Source organism: Bufo gargarizans, chromosome 4, assembly GCF_014858855.1.
Source record: "Bufo gargarizans isolate SCDJY-AF-19 chromosome 4, ASM1485885v1, whole genome shotgun sequence".
Taxonomy (NCBI): domain Eukaryota; kingdom Metazoa; phylum Chordata; class Amphibia; order Anura; family Bufonidae; genus Bufo; species Bufo gargarizans.
The window spans coordinates 462,178,173-462,202,387 of record NC_058083.1 but is presented as its reverse complement, the minus strand read 5'-3'; the positions used below and the strand labels follow the sequence as shown (position 1 = coordinate 462,202,387).

Genomic DNA, 24,215 nt, shown 5'->3' with positions numbered 1-24,215 from the left:
TTATTTTTAAAGCTGTTTTATTGTGCAAATATAGTAAAAAAACAAACAAAACAAAACATATATTTGGTATTACAATTATCGTAGTCATCCAGAGAGTAAAGTTATGTTATTTATTTTGAAAAGTGAACAATGTAAAATTAAAAATGTAAAAAGTCAATGGCGAATTTATTTTCTTTTTTCATTCTCCCAAAAAAGTTAATCAATGAGTGTACCCCAAAATTGTGCCATTAAACACTACAACTTGACCTGCAAAAAATAATCCCTCATACGACTACATCAATGCATAAAGGTAAAAAAATTATAGCCCTTGGAATGTGACAATGAAAAAAGTGAAAAAAAAAAATCTCAATAGCGGAAATGGAAAGCGCAGATGTGAAAGGAGCCTTACATTCTTTTACAAGACTTGGATGTTTCCTTGTGTACTGAAAACCTCTCCCAAATTTAGTCTTGGAAATTGAGGGCATCTCTTGCTTGCTACAACTTCAGACACATTCAGTGATGTTGAGATCCTGGCTCATGGGTGGCTGTTCATTGCTTAAAAGGTCTACTACTCCAAACAACCCTGCCCCTACAGTTGGCAGAAAATGTCATCCAAAAGAAGGCATGTTGATCATCAGGTTCTCCACCCCAAAAGCCGAGATCAACTCTAAGATATAGAAATACGTAGGTTATTTAATTTTCATGTTTGAGGAGGAGGTGGATGTGCTGCAGAGGTGAGGATATGTGAACCCAACCTAACCTAATTTTCTTTTACAATTTAAAGGGCTTCTGTCATCAGAAAAATCGTTATGTAGCTGGCTGACATTAGTGATGTGCTAATGTAAGCAGAACATAACATAGCCTCTAGGTGCTAGTGGGGCGTTGCTGCAGCACCTAGAGGCTCCGTCCTCTCACTGTTTGGCATGCCCTTGTGACCCTGGGTTCACACCTGAGCGTTTCTGAGATGCGCGTATTTGTCGCGCGTTTTTATGCATGTTTTTTGCAATAGTAAACGCGCGTTTAACGCGCGTTTGTGTGATTGACTGCAGTGTTGTCCAATGAGTCTATGGGCCAAAACGCGCGACAAACGCCCAAAAAAAAGCTCAAGAACTTGTTTATGCGTCGGGCGTTTTACAGCGCGTTCAAACGCGCTGTAAAACGCTCAAGTGTGAACCAGGGCCATAGGGAAGCATTGGTTTTCACGTGTTGAGCGTTTTACAGCGCGTTTGAACGCGCTGTAAAACGCTCAGGTGTGAACTTAGGGTAAGGGTAATTGACATCCTCGGTCTCCTCTGTGCTCCGCCAATCCCGCGCCGTCCATTTTAGTATTAGGCGCAGGCGCAGTGAGTGAAGGACGCTTGCCTGCTGCCGTCCTTCACTCACTGCGCCTAATACTAAAATAGACGGCGCAGGTGTGGGATTTGTGGGGCACGGAGCAGGCCGTGGATGTCAATCACCTTTACAAGGGCATGCCAAACGGTGAGAGGACGGAGCCTCTAGGCTCATTTGCATATTATAAAAGTCATTATTTAGCGCGAACGGCGGCAGGCAGGGAGATATAAGTCATACAGTTATGTTCTGCTGACATTAGCACATCGCTACATAACGATTTTTCTGATGACAGAAACCCTTGAACTTTAGGGCAACCCATGAAAAGGTTCACTATTCCTGACATGGACATCTCAAGACATTAATCATTATGTGACCTGTTCCTAAGTGTTTTTAACGACAAATATATAATTTGATCAAAAAGAAGTGTTGGAAGCCATAAATATAAATAAACAGCAACTTTGTCTGCAAAATTGGCAATGAGATAACGAGCTTTGGGAGTAGGTGATGTGAGAGCATCTACAATGGCGTCCACAACTTCATAGCTGTTTTTGCTGCCACCAGCAAGTTTCTCATTTAGAAGTTTTGTTGCATCTTCAATGGACTCCTTAGTGTTGATCTTCTTTGCTTCTGCAGGAAGAGAATCCCAGACTTTTTCTGCATTATCACGGGGTTGGATATTTGTGGCTGGAGCATAATTGCCAGGCTCAATAATACATACCTGCAAGCAAATGTAACAAATAGGAGAATTATAGTAGCTCTAGAATATTTTATGACAGTGCGTATGGTTAAAGTTTTAGGTCACTTTCATACTTAAACTATAGCTTAGCAGTCTAATGTGCACTGGCACGGATCCAGCACAGTTACTTATAACTAACCCGCTATGCCCTACACTACTCGCTCCATACTTAGTTTTTTTGGGGGCAAAATAGTGTGGAAGGAGAGCCCTCATACACCTCTATGGTCCTATTTGGTCCTGTACAAACTGTGCATGAGCCTTAATTTATGGCAGTAACTTGAATTTTTTTGGAGTAAGGGTCCATTCACACGTCCGTAGTAAATTGCGGATCCGCAATACACCCGGCCAGCACCCACATAGAACTGCCTATTTTTGTCTGCAATTGCAGACAAGAATATAACATATTCTTTTTTTTTTTCAGGAGCCACGGACCCAAAGATCGGGGCCGTGCTCCAGAAATGCGGATGCGGACAGCACTTGAGAAAAACTCACCATCAAAAACAAAATAATTGTGTTTTAACAAAAAATCTGAGGAGAAAACAAATTGTTTACCCCATTAAAGGAGCTCTAACTGTTCAGATGATGCGACAGCCTGTAATGCTAATTCACGCGGTATGCTGGAGTTCAAGGAGGCCACATTACTTTTTTCTACAAATAAAGTGACCGGTTTGGAATACGGCGGTGCTGTTTTTTTTTCTCAGTCTTTGATTCAGGAGTCTCTGCTCACCGTGACCCGCCAACAGCTTTTTATACACCGTGGTTCCCCGATTAAGACTGTAATGGGGTATATCCCTGAATTGTGTTTTGTTTGATTGATACAGTTGTCACATGAAATGAAAGTCACACTCTTGTTCCTGTTTCTGTCAGGTCTCTTGCTCTCTACTGTCTGGGTTAAAGACAGCAGAAAGGAAAGGGAAGAGGTTGTAAACAACAGATCTTAGTGTGAAGACCATGGAAAGCATTCAAGGAGTACAGAACACACAGGATTCAGATAGGGAGGAAAGCACAAGGTGGTAGAATGACATGGGCTGCGTTGAAGAGTAGAGAGGAAGCTAAGCATAGCATCTACAGCACATTCTTAGGGAGAGAGGAAGCACACTCCTCAGTATCAGCAACCGTCAGTACAGGTAATAAGAGATCCCTCAATGGCTGTGGAAGGAGCAATCACTCCAGGAATGAAGCAGTGTTGATACACTAGAGCTAGTGAAGGCAGCAGCATCCTGGATAACAGACCTCATATCCTGCAAGTATGCACATGTGAAAAATCTGAAACTAGGATCAAGTTGAAAACGAGGGGGTCTGAATGTGAATGAATGGAGATTTCAGACTGCAACTTTTTAAAGTCAGGGTAACCACTAATATACTAGTGGGCAAAAGTATTGGACCACACCTCTTAGTCACTGAATTGAATTCACGGGTTTATAAAATCCAGCACCAAGTCATGCAGTCAACATGCTTTTACAAACATTTAAGAAAGACAGAGCATGATGGTTGAAAAGTGCCATAAGTGGCATGATGGGGGTCGCAGCATGTAGCAGCCATACATAATGTGATGGTAGGTAGACAGACAGACAGATAGCAAGATGGGGCATCGGCAGCAAGGTGAGGTCTATTGATCGCATTCAGCCTGCCTGAACTGTGAGAAAATTCTGTTTTAATACAGTAAATATGTACATGTGCCGCCACATTAAGTTCAACCGTGTTAAAACCCCAACCTTCCCATGCAAGAAAGTGGGGCACCACTAGCAAGGCGAGGTGGGAGAGGTCTATACAGCGGAATCAGCAGGAGGAGTCTGAAAATCCTCCTGAATCTAGGCTTGGTTCATTTTAACAAAATTGGTGTTTTGGACATTGGCAGAGAGAAGACAACTTGGTCTGTTTTGGTATCACAATACCCCCTGTGGTGCTAAAAACACTCTCTGACATGACACTGGGGGCAGGGCAAGAAAGAAGATAGAGAGTGTGCTGTGCCAGTTCAGGCCACTGTTCCAGTCTGCCTTCCCAGAAATCCAATTCCTTCACGGAACTGGTTATGTTACAGAGACTGGCCATACTTTAGGTAGGCTTCAACCTGGGCGTTGAGCAGGGAGCTGTCAGCCTGCTGACAGGCCTCAGCCGGGCGTGGCTGCTCCATCATGTTGAGGAGACTGAAATGGCTGCTGCTTCTGCTACTCATGGCGGTGTGAGAGGATTGACTCTGCGGGGGGGCGGGGGGAGTCCTCCCTTTCAGACACGCTGGCGGCAGACATCTGCTCACTGTAAGCTGCAAAAACAGTGTTTCCTGGTAATAACATAATTTGTCCTCCCTTTCTGCCAGAGGAAAACAGTCTAAAAGCATGGCTATCAAGTAATCATCAGACTGCTTGATGTCAACGATACGCCTGTCACTGTATAAGCATGCCAGAATTTAGGTGGCCATTGTGGCCAGCATGCCTGAGGAGCCACTTATTTCTGGCTCTGCCCCCCACTGAGACGACTGGGTGTCTTGGCCGGTGCCATCCTCACCATTGTCCTCTTACTCCTCCACATCCGACTCGTTCTCTTGCAGTGGAAGCTCCTCATCCTCATCATCCTCCTCCATGGCAGATTCCCTTTGTGTATCACCAACAGCTATAAGGCGGAAATCAAGATGCATCAGCTGCTCTTCTTGCGCCATGGTCCCTTGCTGCTTGAGCGTCAGCATCTGTTCTAAGATAAATAGGAGAGATGACGTCCTTCTTGACGCTGTTGTCCCTGCTGACAAAATTCAAAGTTCTTCGAAGGTCTTCAGCATCTGAAAGGTGTCTCGGATGAGCTACCACTGCCTGACTTCGAAGCAACACATGCTTCCTGCTGCTGAGGTTGTCTTGTTCACGGTTTTCCACTGCTTGTACGGACGCCCAAGCATGTGCAATGTCAAAATGTAGCAAGTTCGCACGTCACGGATTAAGCGGTTTAGGCCTCTTTCACACTTGCGTTGTCCGGATCCGGCGTGTACTCCACTTGCCGGAATTACACGCCGGATCCGGAAAAACGCAAGTGTACTGAAAGCATTTGAAGACGGATCCGTCTTCAAAATGCTTTCAGTGTTACTAGGGCACCCAGGATGCTATTAAAGTCCTGGTTGCCATAGTAGGAGCGGGGAGCGGGGGAGCGGTATACTTACAGTCCGTGCGGCTCCCGGGGCACTCCAGTGTGACGCCAGAGCGCCCCATGCGCATGGATGACGTGCCATGCGATCACGTCATCCATGTGCGTGGGGCGCCCTGACGTCACTCTGGAGCGCCCCGGGAGCCGCACGGACGGTAAGTATGCTGCTCCCCCGCTCCCCGCTACACTTTGCCATGGCTGCCAGGACTTTAGCATCCCGGAAGCCATGGTAACCACTCTAAAAAAGCTAAACATCGGCCGGATCCGGATCAATGCCTTTCAATGGGCATTAATTCCGGATCCGGCCTTGCGTCAAGTCTTCAGGATTTTTGGCCGGAGCAAAAAGCGCAGCATGCTGCAGTATTTTCTCCGGCCAAAAAACGTTCCGTTCCGGAACTGAAGACATCCTGATGCATCCTGAACGGATTTCACTCCATTCAGAATGCATTGGGATAATCCTGATCAGGATTCTTCCGGCATAGAGCCCCGACGACGGAACTCTATGCCGGAAGACAAGAACGCAAGTGTGAAAGAGCCCTTAGCGGCATGCTGTTCTGTAGCTGCAGGTCCAGGAGAGCGTTCCTCAACACGTAAGAATGGATGAAGTGCATGATGTTGCGCCCAGTGTCGCTTACTATCTTGCCCAGTTGGAGTCAGTGGGGTGACAGCCAGTAAGATGTTTGCTGCTTGATGTACTTGAGCAACTGCTCGCCGGTGTGGCTACTCTCTCCCAGACCAATCAGTTCTAACACGACGTGGCAACACTTGATCTAAAATATGTGATAGGAAAGAGGGGTAGTGCAAGTGACCCTGTGCCCAGCTGCTGTTGGGAACGGGAAAGTGTCCAAGGAAGGGGTGGATAAGTACCTGGTGTTGGAGACGGGTCGACACAATTGTGAGGAGGTCAAAAGGACCTGGCCTCGTTGCCAGGATGCTGTTTCACCTCTGCCAGAAAAAACATTGACCCAGTGGGCTGTAAAAGACATGTACTGTCCCTGCCCATAAGAGCTGCTCAAGGTGTCCACAGTGATGTGAACCTTTCCACACAGAATCGCAGGGAGTGGCCCACATTATTCTCCATGTGAGAGTACAAGGCAAGGATGGCTTTTTGGAAGAAATAATGTCGGCTAGGAATTTTCGAGCAGGGCTGAACGCATGACATTAACTCCCTAAAGGCAGCATACTCTACTAAATGGTACGGCAGCAACTTCACGACTAGCAACTTTACAAGGTGGGAATTAAGCTTACACACAGTCGGATTGTTGGGTGCATAGAGTTGTTTCCTGGCCATGCATTACGTTATCGAAGGTTAATGATGGAGCAGAGGAGACAGAGGAGTCTGAACGGAAGAAGCAAAAAGATGATGACAATGTGATGCTCGTGGATGCAGCCTGGCTGCCGCAAGCTGGATGAGGAGAAGGAGGGAACTCCTGCCGCGGTGGTTGGCTGTCATGTCTGTTTGCCCATGGTATGGGGTGATGCCACTTCAGATGGTTTAATAGAGCTGTGGTGCCTATGTGTTTGCCTGCCCATATTTTAATTTGCTCTTGCACAGATTGCACAAAGCAATGCTTTTGTTTTCTGGTAGCATGCAATGCTTTTGTTTTCTGGCAGCGTGGAGAAAACCTGCAAGACAGGAGATACTAGGGTAAAGCGGGTATCGAAGTCTCGATATTTTTTCGATACCCATTTCAAAACAATACCAGGTTTTCCATTTGTGCAATACTAAGCTGCGCCATCAAAAGAACATGACGCACACAAAGCGCAGCGCACACTGTGTTCTCATAACCAGCCACACAGTGGAGAAGGGAGAGAGTCCGTCCACTTGTCCGTCCAACAATGATATATCAAAGTAGACCGATGTCAGGGAGGCAGGGAGGGAGGGGGTTGAAGAGGAGGGCAGGGAAGAGGAAAACTCACTGCGGGCCTCGAGGTGCTGGATCCTTATACGCATTTCTTAGGCCTCTTTCACACGGGCATTGCGGGAAAAGGTGCGGGTGCGTTGCGGGAACATGCATGATTTTTCCGCGCGAGTGCAAAACATTGTAATGCGTTTTGCAGGCGCGTGAGAAAAATCGGCATGTTTGGTACCCAAACCCGAACTTCTTCACAGACGTTCGGGCTTGGGATTGGTGTTCTGTAGATTGTATTATTTTCCCTTATAACATGGTTATAAGGGAAAATAATAGCATTCTGAATACAGAATGCATAGTACAATAGGGCTGGAGGGGGTTAAAAAAAAAGAAAAAAATAATTTAACTCACCTTAATCCACTTGCTCGCGCAGCCGGCTTCTCTTCTGTGCTGTGTACAGGAAAAGGACCTGTGGTGATGTCACTCCGGTCATCACATGGTCCATCACATGATCCATCACCATGGTAAAAGATCATGTGATAGACCATGTGATGACCGGAGTGATGTCACCACAGGACCTTTTCCTGTACACAGCACAGAAGAGAAGGCGGGTTGCGCGAGCAAGTGGATTAAGGTGAGTTATAAAATGTTTCTTTTATTTTAACCCCTCCAGCGCTATTGTACTATGCATTCTGTATTCAGAATACTATTATTTTCCCTTATAACCATGTTATAAGGGAAAATAATAAAGATCGGGTCCCCATCCCGATCGTCTCGTAGCAACCGTGCGTGAAAATCGCACCGCATCCGCACTTGCTTGTGGATGCTTGCGATTTTCACGCAGCCCCATTCACTTCTATGGGGCCTGCGTTGCGTGAAAAACGCACAAAATAAAGCTTGCTGCGATTTTCACGCAAGGCACAAGTGATGCGTGAAAATCACCGCTCATGTGAACAGCCCCATAGAAATGAATGGGTCCTGATTCAGTGCGGGTGCAATGCGTTCAACTCACGCATTGCACCCGCGCGGAAAACTCGCCCATGTGAAAGGGGCCTTACTGGTCACATGGTGATGACATCATCAATGGTCCTTTAACTTATCAGCATCCAGGAAGATCTTGCTGCAGGAGGTTTCCTGTAGTTTTTAAAGGTATGTGCCTCCAGCTGTGTGCATGTATTAATGTGAGGCACATGGTCGTATTACTTTAGTACCTCCATGTGTCTCATATTAATAGTAAAAGTGACCCAATCATATTCCCTTATATAATGGGCAAAATGGGATTAATGATGGTGTCACTTACTAGTAACATGAGGTACATGGAAGTATTAACACCATGTGCCTCCTTTTAACCCTATAATGGACAATGCTGTAAATGTATGGCATTTTGTGCAGGAAATTGTATGGAGCGGACTGCTGCAGTGAGCCCGCCCCATACGTGGTAGGTGCTGGCTGTATAATACAGCAGGCAACCCGTTACAATTACGGGGAATGGTGATCACGCCAAAAATGGTCAATTAACCTCTCAGGCATAGCTATAGGAGAAGCAGAGGAAGCGGCTGCTTTGGGGCCTAAACTCAGGAGGGGCTCACCCAGGATGAGGATTAAGATATTTTATTGTCAGGGCCCCCTCAACAGTATTATATACAGTGACACTGTTGGAAATGGACAGAGCGGCTGCTGGGCCTTATCTGAGAGCTTGATCTTGACTAGCCAGAGGAGTGGGGGGGTTGCAAGGGAGGAGGGGGTTTCTGGAGGTTAGGCCCAACCAAAAATTTGCTCTGGGGCCTAGTCATTTCTAGTTGCCACTGCTATTCATCGTAATAGTTCTCTATTATGGTAAACGGGACAAGGAATCAAAAGATCCCAGGTTTTAGCCCCCTAAAAGGGCTAAAAGTTATTAAGTAAAAGAAATTAAAAAAAAAATATAAATATTAAGTGGCACGTTTTAGGCCTCTTCATAACTTTAGCTGATCCATCGCTGCTTCTAAATGTAAGACAGCTTCCTAGCTGTCTTACATTTAGACCTTTTTCTACACCTGAAACAGGCGTAAAAGTTGGCAAATGAGACGGGTCTTCTGGTGAATGGGGAGAAGTCACAGATTGCAGCACAAGTTAGGTTTGTTTAGAAACAAAGCTACAGTAGATAGCGAAGCTGACATGTTCTAACGAGGAACCACCCAAGGACACGCAGCAAGCAAAAACAAGACATGACAGTAAGCTATAAACTGGATCAGCAGGTAAGAGATCAGTGGCAAGAAATATCACTGGACCAAGTACACCGGTTTTACTTGGGGCCAAATCTAGAGAGCAGAGATACAGCAAGCCCCGTTCTTCACAGAGCCCCAGATGGTGGGGAAGACCTTAGCCGAGACTCACTAGTTGCACCTCCTGGTGCACTTGGCCACTTACCTGCAGAGACTGCTGGAAAAGCACCAGCAGTCCAAACAAACAAAGACTGGAACCTGAACAACTGCACAGGACCAATAAGACAGGACAACAGGTACCAGTACGCACAGGACCAAAAAGACAGGACAAACAGGAACCAGTACACAAGCAGCTGCCTGGACCCCATGCAGAACAACACATGGTGGTCACAGGCAGAGCTGCACACAAACTCAATGTCCTCCCTCCGGAGAACCCAGGAGCCCTCTCACCAAGGCAAAGACAGGACAAGCAAATGCCTGTACCTCATGTGGACAGTCCATGGGCGAACAGACAGAGCTGCACAGACAGGGAAATGTCTGGACTCCATGCAGGACGATACATGGCAGTCACAGACCAGACACGGAACCACAGACGAGACATGGCACAGACATGCAAATGTATGGACTTCATGCAAGAGGACACATGGCAGTCAAAGAGCAGACACAGAACCAGACTAACAAGACATAGAACCAGGCTAGGCTTCCTCGATGACATAGTAGGTGGCCACACAAACAGGGCAGATTGAGTCATCCAGGTCAGGTGCATAGCTCCTGCACCCAGCAAGGCTAGAGACAGCCTGACCCCCAAACCCAGGCACACAGGTATATAAAGAGCACCTAGTGACCACACCCAGATCAAGACAATTAACCCCACACAAACCTAACAGGGAGGAGAGTCTGCATAAAGAAGTGAACACACAGGCTGCAGTTACTGAACGTTGGCCCTGGCAATCAGCATACACAGAATCCACTGCAGCCAGTACGCCAGAGCACAAACAACCCATGTCAAAGTGAACATACACGAACATATTTCTTTTATATGCTTCCATATTTTCAGACCGACTCGCCGCACAGGTAAGGGCTTACCTGTGCCTCGCCGGACTTGTTAAAAAAGATGGCAGCCCGCATATGTTCGCGGGCGAACAATGCGAACTAGCCATCACTGGTGGCTGTGCTGCTGATGGTGCATACAGAGACCGTGTCCCTGGGTGCAGTGAAACTGAACCTGCTGCCAGAGCAGAAGAAAACACACTCATTCACGATACCTAGCTTCATTCATGTCCCAGTTTGCAGGGCAGCGCAGGACACCACTCTCAAATTCACACCAGTGCGACCAGTTGGTTAAGTCTTCCACAAAGTCCAGTCTCAGTAGCCAAGAGTCTGGATATTCCGAGGAGCTCTTTTCAGCGCCATTCCTTGTTTTGGGCCTCTCGCCAAGCCCGCTTGAACACCAGATCAGCAGCAGGCCCTCGCCACTAATGTTTTAGATGGTCAGATCAGCAGGCCATCAATCATAATTTTTCAAGGGTGTGTATGATGCCCTCCTTTATGTGTAATAAAGGGTGTATTAGAGTGCCGGTTCCTTGTAATTTTTGGCAGCCCTTTCGCTTAGTGCATAGGCTTTATGAGTGTAGGAGTCCCACTATAACAATAACTTTTACAAAGACAGGTGCACTCTGCGGTCCTAATAAACCCTCATACTGATGTAAAATTGAGATTAGCCAACATATGTAGGATATGTTGGCTAATCTCTCAATTTTACATCAGTATGAGGGTTTAGTAAGACCGCAGAGTGCACCTGTCTTTGTAAAAGTTATTGTTATTTTGTTTGATTGTTTATTACATCCACATATTTGCTATCCTGTGTAGGATGTCTATTGTGGTACTTGTGGTCCGCTGCGGGCATTCTCCATCGTATGCATTTTTGCTGGGGATCGTCATTAGCAGCGGACCACAAGTGCAGGATCTGCCCCCGGCTATAGATGCGCCACTGCATATGGGGTTGAGCACTTCCTACTTTTTATTACCACGCTAATTTGTAGTTTATATATAGGAGTCCCACTACCTGAACAATTGTACCACAATGTGAATGAGGCCCTCCTTTATGTGATATACAGGTGGTATCTGAGTGCCTCTTCCTTCAAATTTTTGGCAGCACTTGCACTTTATATACAAGTGAATATATAGGAAATAATGTTTCCTAACAATTTTTCCTCTAAAATCAATTTCATTTTCGGTTTTGTGCGTATTATTGTCAGTCTGTAAAAGTGGAATACTACTCGGACAAAATCGTTCCTAGCAGCGACCTGGGAGTCCAAGATGCATCCAGACATCCTCCCCATGCTGTTCCTGACTTCAGTGGTGTTTCCATCAATTTCTGCCCTTTTCATGTGAACCAGACACTCTCCCCTCTTCAGAGCAGTTTAATGCTCGGGTTCTCCCATTGACTTTCATTGTGCTCTGGTGCTCTGTAAAGCACCTGAACATCCCAAAGTGTTTTATTCGAGCACCAGAGCACTTTGGTGCTCGATCAACACTACTCCTTAGGCTTTTTAAAAGTTGGGTGGTGTGTGTGTAGTGTATATATGGTGTATTTACTGTATGTATGTGTACCATGTATATGGTTTATTTATGTGTGTTGCATACATATGGTGTATGCATTTGTAAACAAGTGTTGGGACTCCTTGTTTCTGCCATTGAGTAGGGAACCTGCTGTTAAAAATTTGAATTCCACCCCTGCTTGTGAACCCTTGAATAGAATCAAAGGGGTCCAAATCAGTGATTTCCTCCATTCTACAGATCAGCTCGAGTGTGTCTAACCATTCTCTAAGGGGTGGTGTAACAGAGGACCTCCAATATCTAGATACAACCAGGCGAGCGGCCTGTAGAAAGAAAAATCAGAGGAGGCCCTTTTTCAGGGTAGAGATGGATCCTGGGAGAATAGAAAGAACAGCTTCCTTAAAGGTCCATTGCAGAGCGCTTCCACTCATCTGGTTGTACAAATCATTCAGGGCCCTCCAGAAGGGTGCAACACGAACACACTGCCACCAGATGTGGGACATATCACCTACAGATATAGCAGGGTTAGCACTCCAGCAATTGCTTAATGCGTTTAGTTGCATTTAGTTTAGATAACATGTCTCATAAAGCGTATGTGTTAACCTTGCTACATCCGTATTTCTCTGCCGCAGCGCCAGCATAGGTCTGAGCATGAGGGGTAAAATTAATGTAGTATCACAGTGGTCCTGGACCATCTGGAGATGATCATAAATTTCTTCTCCTTGAGTCTAATGGCGACTTTTTTTTCTGTACAATGTCTACATCCTGAAACAGTGAAAAAGCCCCTTGAGATGCCTATGGCATGGTGAAGTAACAGTCCTAATACATAGCATATAAGTCCAGCTCACCCAATATCCTCTGTGCACGGTACGAGCCCAGGCCAACTCCACGTACAGTACATAGAAACCAAAGGAAAACGATCCGGCCCTGGGAAAATTTGTCATTGCCATGTCTTTATTTCTCATATTCACAATGCATAATATGTACAGTGGACATCTTCTCCCACCACCTCCTGTTAGGTTGACATGTTTCGAACCCTAAGGTTCTTAATCATAGCCTCGCCATGGTGAAGTATACATTAGGCAACATTGTAAGGTGTATAGTGGTTTCCATTTCCAATTGCTGGTGAATAACAGAAAGCAGAAATGCAGGAATCTTACCTTCACTCCAAACTGATTCATTTCTAGACGGAGGCAATCGCAGAACTTCTCCAGCCCAGCTTTAGTCATTGAATAAATTCCATTCAAGGCAGTTGCGTATGCATTCATGCTCGATAAAAACACCATACGCCCTATAATTATTGTAAGAAAATAAATGAACAATTCTGAAATAGGAGAACAAGTGCTCGAAGGCTGGGGTGCAAGTATGATAAAGTGTCTTTGTGCCAAATTTTCTTTTACCATTAGTTGCAGCTGGCGTACGCTGTCAAACTGATTTTTGAAGTTGAAATATGTTGCATGTGGTTAAACTATTCACATACTTGATACAAAAAAAGTTGGCCATGATTAAACCTGCAATAACAGGTGACTATAAAGTTTATGAATATGACCTAAGTAACAGATTTACATTTTTACATAGGTTGGAAAAAGACACAAGTGCATTAAGCTCAACCTTTCTCAAATCAATTATACAACATTAATTGTTAAAGGGATTATCCCATTATTAATGTTAAAAAATAATAATCAGGCATCATATAGTACATGACAATCTCTTTCTAACAAAGCTAGAACCAGCCCTGTACCTCACATGGGTCCAGAGATCTCCCCATTTATTGCACTGATAGATTTATATCAAGCTGGCAGGTCAAGGGGAGTGTCTTTTTGGGGGCTAAAAGTCATTTTTTTCAATCTTACTTTCACTGTGAGCCATGGCTATGTATAGCCCCTATCTCTGAACTACCAACAGATCATAAACACTTATTTAGGATACTTTCACACTAGCGTTTTAGTTTTGTCCCCTTTCATTGTCAATGGGGACAAAACTCAACTGAACAGAATATAATGTTCCAAAATGCATTCCGTTCCGTTTAGCTGTGTTACCATACCGGAGAGTAAACCGCAACATGTTGTAGTTTGCTTCCCGTTCTGGGATGCGGAGCAAGACGGATCAGTCATGACCCACAATGCAAGTCAACGGGGACGGATCTGTTTTCTCTGACACAATCTGCAAAACGCTAGTGTAAAAGTAGCCTTAAGGCTATGTTCACACTCGCGTTTGGTGCGGATCCGTCATGGATCTACTCAGACGGATCCATTCAGATAATACAAACGTCTGCATCCATTCAGAACGGATCCGTTTGTATTATCTTTAACATAGCCAAGACGGATCAGTCATGAACTCCACTGAAAGTCAATGGAAGACGGATCCGTATTCTATTGTGTCAAATTGTGTCATAGAAAACGGATCCCACCACATTGACTTACATTGCGTGTCAGAACGGATCCGTTTGGCTCAGTTTCGTCAGGCAGCGTTTTGGTGTCCGCCTCCAGAGCGGAATGGAGACTGATCGGAGGCAAACTGATACATTCTGAGCGGAGCCTTTTCCATTCAGAATGCATTAGGGCAAAACTGATCCGTTTTGGACCGCTTGTGAGAGCCCAGAACTGATCTCAGAAACGGAACGCCAAAACGCGAGTGTGAAAGTAGCCTAAGCTGTATTCTTACCAGTAAGATAGGAACTGTGCTATAATCAGTCTTTATCAGCTCTCAGAAGTTCACAGACAAGATCTGCACATGAGCCATCAGTTCCCTGGTGGGACACAGTGTAAACACAGAGACCCACCTGAAAAAAAAAAACGTTTAGCTCAAAATGAGTACAATGCAGATAAAAAATGCCCCCAAAAGTATCCACATCCTTATTATAGCCCTCAATGCTGTTTGCTATTAGATAAGCAACAAGCCCTTTTTTAAATGACATTGAATCTTCCAGTTTTGTCCTCATTCATTTTCAATGAGGACAAAACTGAACAAATTGGAACAGAGTGCACCAGAATGCATTCCCATGCCAGACATAAAAAAAACCTCTGCAAGCAGCATTTTTGTGTGTGGCATGGTAAACTGGACATGAAAAAAACAGACCAGCACTAAAAACATTGTAAGTCAATGGGCACCGGATCCGTTTTTTCTCGCTCCCATATTCATGTCTCGGCCCACTGGCGGAGCACAGTAGTGAGGCGGGCAAAGTCAGTAAGCAGTCCATGTCCAAGCCAAGATGGGAGAAGAGGAGTGAGGACCCTAACGGCCCGGGTGTCATAAATAAGGGTTATACTGTCTGTCTATGTCTTCTACGGCCCTGGCCCTGCTTGCAAGCTGCACTGCACATGGTGATGGCACTTGATCTCTCATAGCAGGCATTAGGGAATAATACACAGGTCATCATGAGTTCCATTAGTATAATAGTCTCATACAGTATAATGTCTCCCTGTTGCCCCCATACAGGAGCAAAAAAGTCACACCTATGACTATCACCCGTCAAATGATATTGTTATTGTAGGCAGTACATATACTAGGGCAATTCACAGACTACCACCAAAATAAAATGTAGCCTTTAATAAATATACATTAAAAAGTACCCCCCCCCCCCCCCAATCAACATAAAGAAGTTAATAAACATACATAATTTAACAACTGGGTAGTCAGGATAGTCTTGCACATACTAAGTTTGAGTCCCTGAATGGAGACTTTCCCTAATCCTGACCCTATTCGGCCCTTCCTGCAAACAGAATAGCTGCGCGACAGGGGCAACCCCGTATTCAGGAACCTCCTGAAAGCCCCTAGATGAACATAGCAGGGGGGCGGCCAACTGTGGTGGTATGACCTAGAGCAAATCTATTTGATGACCTAACCTAAATGGCAAAAATAAAAAACAATAATTATAGATATACAGATTATTCACTCATAAAATGTCGGATACTCTTTCCACTCGCAATTCAGCAAAATATACAGTCACCAATATTAGCAACTTATTGCGAATCAATCTTATGTAATGTCCTGTATTATGATCTCATAGTTCCAACGCGTTTCACTCTATACAGTTTAAGGGCTCATCAGGGGCCCCAAAATAAATATCACTGTCAATAGTGCTGCCCTCAAGCAGTGGTAACCAAAATATACTTATCCGACAGAATACTACTACCAAGTGTGACCAAAACTGCAAGAAATAATTAACCAGTTATAGTGGCCAGTAAATCATCCGACCCCCTATTATGCAATAAGCACAGGTGTACCAATACATGAATCACTGAAAACCATGGTCATTAAGTCATCTGGCCCCCCCCTCCAACGCAGACACAAATGTATACATCAGACTCCTGCTATACTGATAAATAGCCCAGCTTATCGCATCTCTAAAGCTAATTCCTCCAATGATGAACGGAAGGCCCCCTCTCGCTGCATCAAATGACCAGGTCATGCAGTGTGTCATGTGATTGGCTGAAAAAAAAAAAAAAGTCAAAAAAGAGTCAGCCTGGTTTAATCAGTCACATGACTCTTTTCAGGAGCGACCATGTGACGTATAACATGACCATTTCAGAAAGGTCCTCTATACCTCATCAGAAACAAATCAAAAGCTGGGGGAATAATTATTTTTTTATAAATATAAAGGTAGTAAGATGATATTCAGCTAAACCAGAGGGGGTCAAGCCTTGATGAAGAAGATAAACCTCTACATTTAACATACCAAATCGAAACCATTATTGGTACTAGAGGAATTAGCTACACATTCCCATCAAAGATTATGTACCAAGGACGGTAAAGAGATAGATGCCCATTGTATAATTCATTGGTTGGCCGTTCACAAAAAACACGTATAGTCATCAGGTATAACGGTATTTAATGTGTAAATCCATTTAGACTTTTTGTCTTAGGATTCTATCAAAGTCTCCACCCCTAATTGATTGTTTTATTGTCTCAATCATGTACAACTGTAGTGATCGTGTATTGACCCATGATATAATAAGACGTGTCTAGAAAGTGGTTTGTCATGCTTATTACGGATGTCTCCCACATGCTCAAGGATTTTTAAAACATCCTACACGTTTTTCCAACATACTTATACCGACACTCACATTGGACCAGGTATACGACCCCCATCGTATTACAGTTTTCAAATGAGCGAGTTTTATAAGTATGTCCCTGGGTACTATCAGTGAAGGTATCCCGTGTCGCCACAAAGGGGCATGCCTTGCATTTTCCACATCTAAAAAGGTCCCTAGTTTCCGATTGGACAACCACATACTTTTTTTTCGGAGTTTTAAAATGGCCAATGTACCAATGCATCCCCTATGCTGCGTCAACTCCTAAATGTTAATGCTGGGTAATCTGGGAGAATATTCTCCAAATCCGGGTCAGTTTTTAATTATGACGAGTATTTCCCTAAAATCTCGCGAACTTTTAGGGATGCGGTGTCAAAGGTGGCAATGATCCTGATCACCCCTAGTGGGTCATCTCTCTTATTGGATTGAAGTAGAGTATGCCTATCCACAGAATCTGCATACATTCAGGCTTCATACAAACAGGAGTCACGGTATCCCCTCTGCTTGAAGAGATGGAAAAGGTGGGATGCTTCCTCAGTTAAATAGGTATACCGAGCAGTTCCTGCGCACCCTAAGGAACTGCCCCTTAGGGAACCCCCTCTTAAGAGGTCTTGGATGGAAGCTATCCCACCTTAACAAGCTGTTGGTAGATGTTTTTTTGCCAAATAAGGTGGTCTTTATACAGTAGAATTATTGTCATCTCTTTCAACTTGTGTGTCCAGAAAGGTTATCGCATCCTTCTGCAGCTCGAAGGTAAAGTATAGACCTATATGATTCTTGTTAAGGTCATCCATAAATAATCCAAAGTCCTCTTTACTCCCTGACCATAATAACAGAATGTCATCTGTAAACCTGGACCATAGAGTGACAAATCTGGTCCAGTGGGACATGGATTCAGAGAAGACGACCGTATCCTCCCACCAGCCCAGGAGCAAATTTGCGTAAGTTGGCACGCACAGACTCCCCATCGCTGTGCCCCTGAGCTGGTGGTAGAACCGGCGATCGAATACAAAGTAGTTGTGGGCGAGTACAAAATCCAAGCGTTGGATAACAAAATAGTTGTGTTTACTCAGGTCATTAGATCTAGTGTCTAAAAAATACTTTGGCGCTGCCAGACCCTTATTATGGGGGATGGATGTATAAGGTGCCTCCACATCGATAGACACTAGCCAAGTATCTGGTTCTAATGTGATGTCTTCAAGGCCTTTAAGGAGGTCTGTTGTATCCTGTAAGTATGATGGTAGGGCAATAATGAAGGGGCAGAGAATATTATCAATGTAGGTCCCTGCATGCTGAGTTAAACTATCTCAGATACTATCGATCGGCCCCTGAGGGGATTAGTACCCTTATGCATTTTAGGAAGACCATAAAATGTAGCCACCTAGGGGTGGGAGGGTACAAGATATTGAAACTCCTTCCGGTCTATGAGTTTCTCCTTAAGGGCCTCCCACATTATCTGGGATAGTTCCTGTTGATATAAACTGGTGGGGTCATATCTCAATATCTCATAACTCTTTTTGTCTGACAATAGTGATAGACACATGTCCCTATATTGTTGGTATGTCATGACAACTACAATCGTGGCCAAAAGTTTTGAGAATGACACAAGTATTAGTTTTCACAAAGTTTGCTGCTAAACTGCTTTTAGATCTTTGTTCCAGTTGTTTCTGTGATGTAGTGAAATATAATTACACGCACTTAATATGTTTCAAAGGCTTTTATCGACAATTACATGACATTTATGCAAAGAGTCAGTATTTGCAGTGTTGGCCCTTCTTTTTCAGGACCTCTGCAATTCGACTGGGCATGCTCTCAATCAACTTCTGGGCCAATTCCTGACTGATAGCAACCCATTCTTTCATAATCACTTCTTGGAGTTTGTCAGAATTAGTGGGTTTTTGTTTGTCCACCCGCCTCTTGAGGATTGACCACAAGTTCTCAATGGGATTAAGATCTGGGGAGTTTCCAGGCCATGGACCCAAAATGTCAACGTTTTGGTCCCCGAGCCACTTAGTTATCACTTTTGCCTTATGGTTATTAAGATCAATCTGTCCCTGATGTGTTTTTTTTGAGAGAAGTGGCTTCTTTGCTGCCCTTCTTGACACCAGGCCATCTTCCAAAAGTCTTCGCCTCACTGTGCGTGCAGATGCGCTCACACCTGCCTGCTGCCATTCCAGAGCAAGCTCTGCACTGGTGGCACTCCGATCCCGCAGCTGAATCCTCTTTAAGAAACGATCCTGGCGCTTGCTGGACTTTCTTGGACGCCCTGAAGCCTTCTTAACAAGAATTTAACCTCTTTCCTTGAAGTTCTTGATGATCCTATAAATTGTTGATTGAGGTGCAATCTTAGTAGCCACAATATCCTTGCCTGTGAAGCCATTTTTATGCAACGCAATGATGGCTGCACGCGTTTCTTTGCAGGTCACCATGGTTAACAATGGAGGAAAAATGATTTCAAGCATCACCCTCCTTTTAACAGGTCAAGTCTGCCATTTTAACCCAATCAGCCTGACATAATGATCTCCAGCCTTGTGCTCGTCAACATTCTCACCTGAGTTAGCAAGACGATTACTGAAATGATCTCAGCAGGTCCTTTAATGACAGCAATGAAATGCAGTGGAAAGGTTTTTTTGGGATTAAGTTAATTTTCATGGCAAAAAAGGACTATGCAATTCATCTGATCACCCTTCATAACATTCTGGAGTATATGCAAATTGCTGTTATAAAAACTTAAGCAGCAACTTTTCCAATTTTCTATATTTAAGTAATTCTCAAAACTTTTGGCCATGACTGTACATTCCCACCCTTATCTGAGGGCTTAATCACCAGATTTTTATTCTTACTCATTTTTGCAATGCTTCCATTTCTGTGTAGAAGCAAGAAGACATTTCTGTGTGGGCCACAAGACATTGATAAACTGATGGGGTCGGGGGGGGGGGGGGGGTTACAAACTGTTTTCCCATACAGTATAATGTCACCTTATGGCCTCCTTACAGTATAGTTCCTGAGTCCAGACAGTATAATGTCTCCTGGTGGCCCAATGCAGTATAGTGACTCTTGTAGCCCACTGCCTGCCCAGCGGCAAGCCCATACAGTATATAATGTCTCCTTGTGGCCCACTGCCTGCCCAGCCATCCCATACAGTGTGTAATGTCTCCTTGTGGCCCTCTGTCTACCTAGAGGCCATCCCATACAGTTATTAATGTCTCCTTGTGCCCAGCTGCCTGCCCATACAGTATGTGTCTGCTTGTGCCCTGCTGCCTGCCCATTCAGTATATAATGTCTCCTTGTGCCCTGCTGCCTGCCCATACAGTATATCATTTCTCCTTGTGCCCCACTGCCTGTCCATGCAGTATATAATTTCTCCTTGTGCCCCGCTGCCTGCCCATGCAGTATATAATGTCTCCTTGTGGCCCATTGCCTGCCCAGCGACCAGCCCATGCAGTATATAATGTCTCCTTGTGGTCCCCATACAGTATGATATCTCCTTGTGGCCCCCATACAGTATAATCTCTCCTTGTGGCCCCCATACAATATAATGTCTCCTTGTAGCCCCCATACAGTATAATCTCTCTTTGTGGCCCCCATACAGTATAAAATCTCCTTGTGGCCCCTATACAGTATAATGTATCCTTGTAGTCCCCATACTGTATAATATTTCCTTGTGGCCCCAAGTTTTATTATTTTTTTAAATGGGTATTTATCGCGATATATATCGTTATCGCGCTACATTTCTTAATATAGTTATCGTGGGAATATTGTTTATATCGCTCAACCCTAACCGGATCCGCTCTGAACAGATGCAGCCGATTGTATTATTATAACGGAAGCGTTTTGTTGTGGGTTTGAGATCCCATGCAGTAGCCTTACATGTGTCACTTATGTGCTACTTATCCAAGTCATTTTGAGATTGTTTTTTCGTGATACATTGCATTTCATGTTAGTGATAATATGTGAATATGTTTTACCTTTATTTACAATAAAATCCAAAATGTACAGGAAATTTGGTAAAAATGTGAAATTTGAATTTCTCTGCATTTAAGAAGTCATTCACATGGCCGTTGTTCGGCCGTTCCATGCATTGGGGGCCACAATTTGCTGTCCCCAATGCACGAGCACCATCCGTGCGGCTGCCGCAACGGACCCAGACCCATTCAACTTGAATGAGTCTGTGATCAGTCTGCAAAAAAATAAAACTTGTTTTTTGCAGTGCGGAGGCACAGACAGACACCCCATGGAAGCACTTCATTCCGCACCGACCTTCCAGATTGTGTGAGGGTTGAGACTCCATATTGTATTTCATACTGCCATTTTATGTTATAAACTGTGAACGTCTTTGTTAAGGTTACTATAACCTCAAGGTCACTCCTAGCCCCCACCAACCTGGTCTAGTAAGGAATTTCTATAATTGCTATGAAGACTGGTATGTGATTTGGGCCTCATGCACATGGCCGTTGTTTGGGTCCGCATCCGAGCCGCCGTTTTGGCGGCTCGGATGTGGACCCATTAATTTCAATGGAGCCGCAAAAGATGCGGACAGCACTCTGTGTGCTGTCCGCATCTGTGGCTCCGTTCCGCGGCCCCGCAAAAACTAAATATAACATGTCCTATTCTTGTCCGCGATTTGCAGACAAGAATAGGCATTTATATTGCCGGCGCCCGTTCCGTTCCGCAAATTGCGGAAGGCAACACGGGCGCCTTCCGTTTTTTGCGGATCCACGGTTTGCAGACCGCAAAAAACGGCACGGTCGTGTGCATGAGGCCTAACACCCACACTTAAGATTAGGGAGACGCTCCGGGCGTATAGCCAAAAGATGCTCATTTCAGATTGTAGTTTTACTTAGTTAGAGGTTTGTGAATGGTTAACTATGCCTTCAGTTGGAAATGATCCAGAAAAATGCTATACTAACCTCTGCTTTCTTATAATAAAGTTAGAAATACTTGATACACAGCTCTATGCCTGTGTTGGTTTTTCTCTATGAGTACTCATAACTTCTAATTCGGAGTCCACCGCTCATCCGGCATTGGGGTGTTTGCCCCAACAGAAACTTGCCGCCCAAACAAGTGGGGGCATGACTAAGTCCTTCCTGCTGAGACCCCCGACGCCTGGACATGCCATACCGGGACAAACAGACGAAAATCAGCGCTGAGTTAAGAGCTTTCTCTTAGGCCTCATGCACACAACAGTTTTTTTTCACGGTCCGCAAAAACGGGGTCCGTGGGTCCGTGATCCGTGACCGTTTTTTCGTCCGTGGGTCTTCCTTGATTTTTGGTGTCCGCCTGGCCGTGCGGAGCCAAACGGATCCGTCCTGAATTACAATGCAAGTCAATGGGGACGGATCCGTTTGATGTTGACACAATATGGTGCCGTTTCAAACGGATCCGTCCCCATTGACTTTCAATGTAAAGTCTGGAGTTCTTTTATACCATCGGATTGGAGTTTTCTCCAATCCGATGGTATATTTTAACTTGAAGCGTCCCCATCACCATGGGAACGCCTCTATGTTAGAATATACTGTCGGATATGAGCTACTTCGTGAAACTCAGATCCGACAGTATATTCTAACACAGAGGCGTTCCCATGGTGATGGGGACGCTTCTAGTTAGAATACACTACAAACTTTGTACAAGACTGCCCCCTGCTGCCTGGCCGCACCCGATCTCTTACAGGGGGATATGATAGCACAATTAACCCCTTCAGGTGCGGCACCTAAAGGGGTTAATTGTACTATCATATTCCCCTGTAAGAGATCAGGGCTGCCAGGCAGCAGGGGGCAGACCCCCCTCCCCAGTTTGAATATCGTTGGTGGCACAGTGTGCGCCCCCCATCGTGCCCCCCCTTCCTCCCTCTAATGTTAGAAATCGTTGGTGGCACAGTGTGCGCCCACCATCGCCCCCCCTCCCTCCCTCTATTGTAATAAATCGTTGGTGGCACAGTGTGCGCCCACCATCGCCCCCCCTCCCTCCCTCTATTGTAATAAATCGTTGGTGGCACAGTGTGCGCCCACCATCGCCCCCCCTCCCTCCCTCTATTGTTATAAATCGTTGGTGGCACAGTGTGCGCCCACCATCGGCCCCCCCTCCCTCTATAGCAGTAACAACATTGGTGGCAGTGTGCGGCCTCCCATTCCCCCCCCCCCATCATTGGTGGCAGCGGAGTTCCGATCGGAGTCCCAGTTTAATCGCTGGGGCTCCGATCGGTAACCATGGCAACCAGGACGCTACTGCAGTCCTGGTTGCCATGGTTACTTAGCAATAGTACAATAGTAGAAGATTCATACTTACCTGCTTGCTGCTGCGCTGTATGTGACCGGCCGGGAGCTCCTCCTACTGGTAAGTGAAAGGTCTGTGCGGCGCATTGCTAAAGAACTGTCACTTACCAGTAGGAGGAGCTCCCGGCCGGACACAGACATCGCAGCAGCAAGCAGGTAAGTATGAATCTTCTACTGTTGTACTATTGCTAAGTAACCATGGCAACCAGGGCTGCAGTAGCATCCTGGTTGCCATGGTTACCGATCAGAGCCCCAGCGATTAAACTGGGACTCCGATCGGAACTCCGCTGCCACCAATGATGGGGGGGGGGGGAAATGGGAGGCCGCACACTGCCACCAATGTTGTTACTGCTATAGAGGGAGGGGGGGCCGATGGTGGGCGCACACTGTGCCACCAACGATTTATTACAATAGAGGGAGGGAGTGGGGGGGGGGCGATGGTGGGCGCACACTGTGCCACCAACGATTTAGTACAATAGAGGGAGGGAGGGGGGGCGATGGTGGGCGCACACTGTGCCACCAACGATTTCTAACATTAGAGGGAGGAAGGGGGGGCCCGATGGGGGGTGCACACTGTGCCACCAACGATATTCAAACTGGGGAGGGGGGGTCTGCCCTCTGCTGCCTGGCAGCCCTGATCTCTTACAGGGGAATATGATAGTACAATTAACCCCTTTAGGTGCCGCACCTGAAGGGGTTAATTGTGCTATCATATCCCCCTGTAAGAGATCGGGTGCAGTCTTGTACAAAGTTTGTAGTGTATTCTAACTAGAAGCGTCCCCATCACCATGGGAACGCTTCTGTGTTAGAATATACTGTCGGATATGAGTTTTCACGAAGTGAAAACTTAGATCAGAAAAAGCTTTTATGCAGACGGATCTTCGGATCCATCTGTATGAAAGCAACCTACGGCCACGGATCACGGACACGGATGCCAATCTTGTGTGCATCCGTGTTCTTTCACTGACCCATTGACTTGAATGGGTCCGTGAACCGTTGTCCGTCAAAAAAATAGGACAGGTCGTATTTTTTTGACGGACAGGATACACGGATCACGGCCTCGGCTGCAAAACGGTGCATTTTCAGATTTTTCCACGGACCCATTGAAAGTCAATGGG

General features: G+C 45.4%; 1 protein-coding gene across 1 annotated transcript in view; it reads right to left on the bottom strand.

Annotated features, from left to right (window-relative positions):
* Positions 1 to 1,256: 1,256 nt before the first annotated feature.
* Positions 1,257 to 24,215, bottom strand: part of LOC122936129 (D-beta-hydroxybutyrate dehydrogenase, mitochondrial-like) — a 43,080-nt gene continuing 20,121 nt past the window's right edge. The window contains exons 3-4 of the mRNA XM_044292155.1: positions 12,953 to 13,083; positions 1,257 to 2,029 (exon numbers count right to left, since the gene is read on the bottom strand). Coding sequence (XP_044148090.1) covers positions 1,670 to 2,029; positions 12,953 to 13,083 — 491 coding nt within the window. The 3' untranslated portion in view covers positions 1,257 to 1,669. The remainder of the gene's footprint in view (positions 2,030 to 12,952; positions 13,084 to 24,215) is intronic.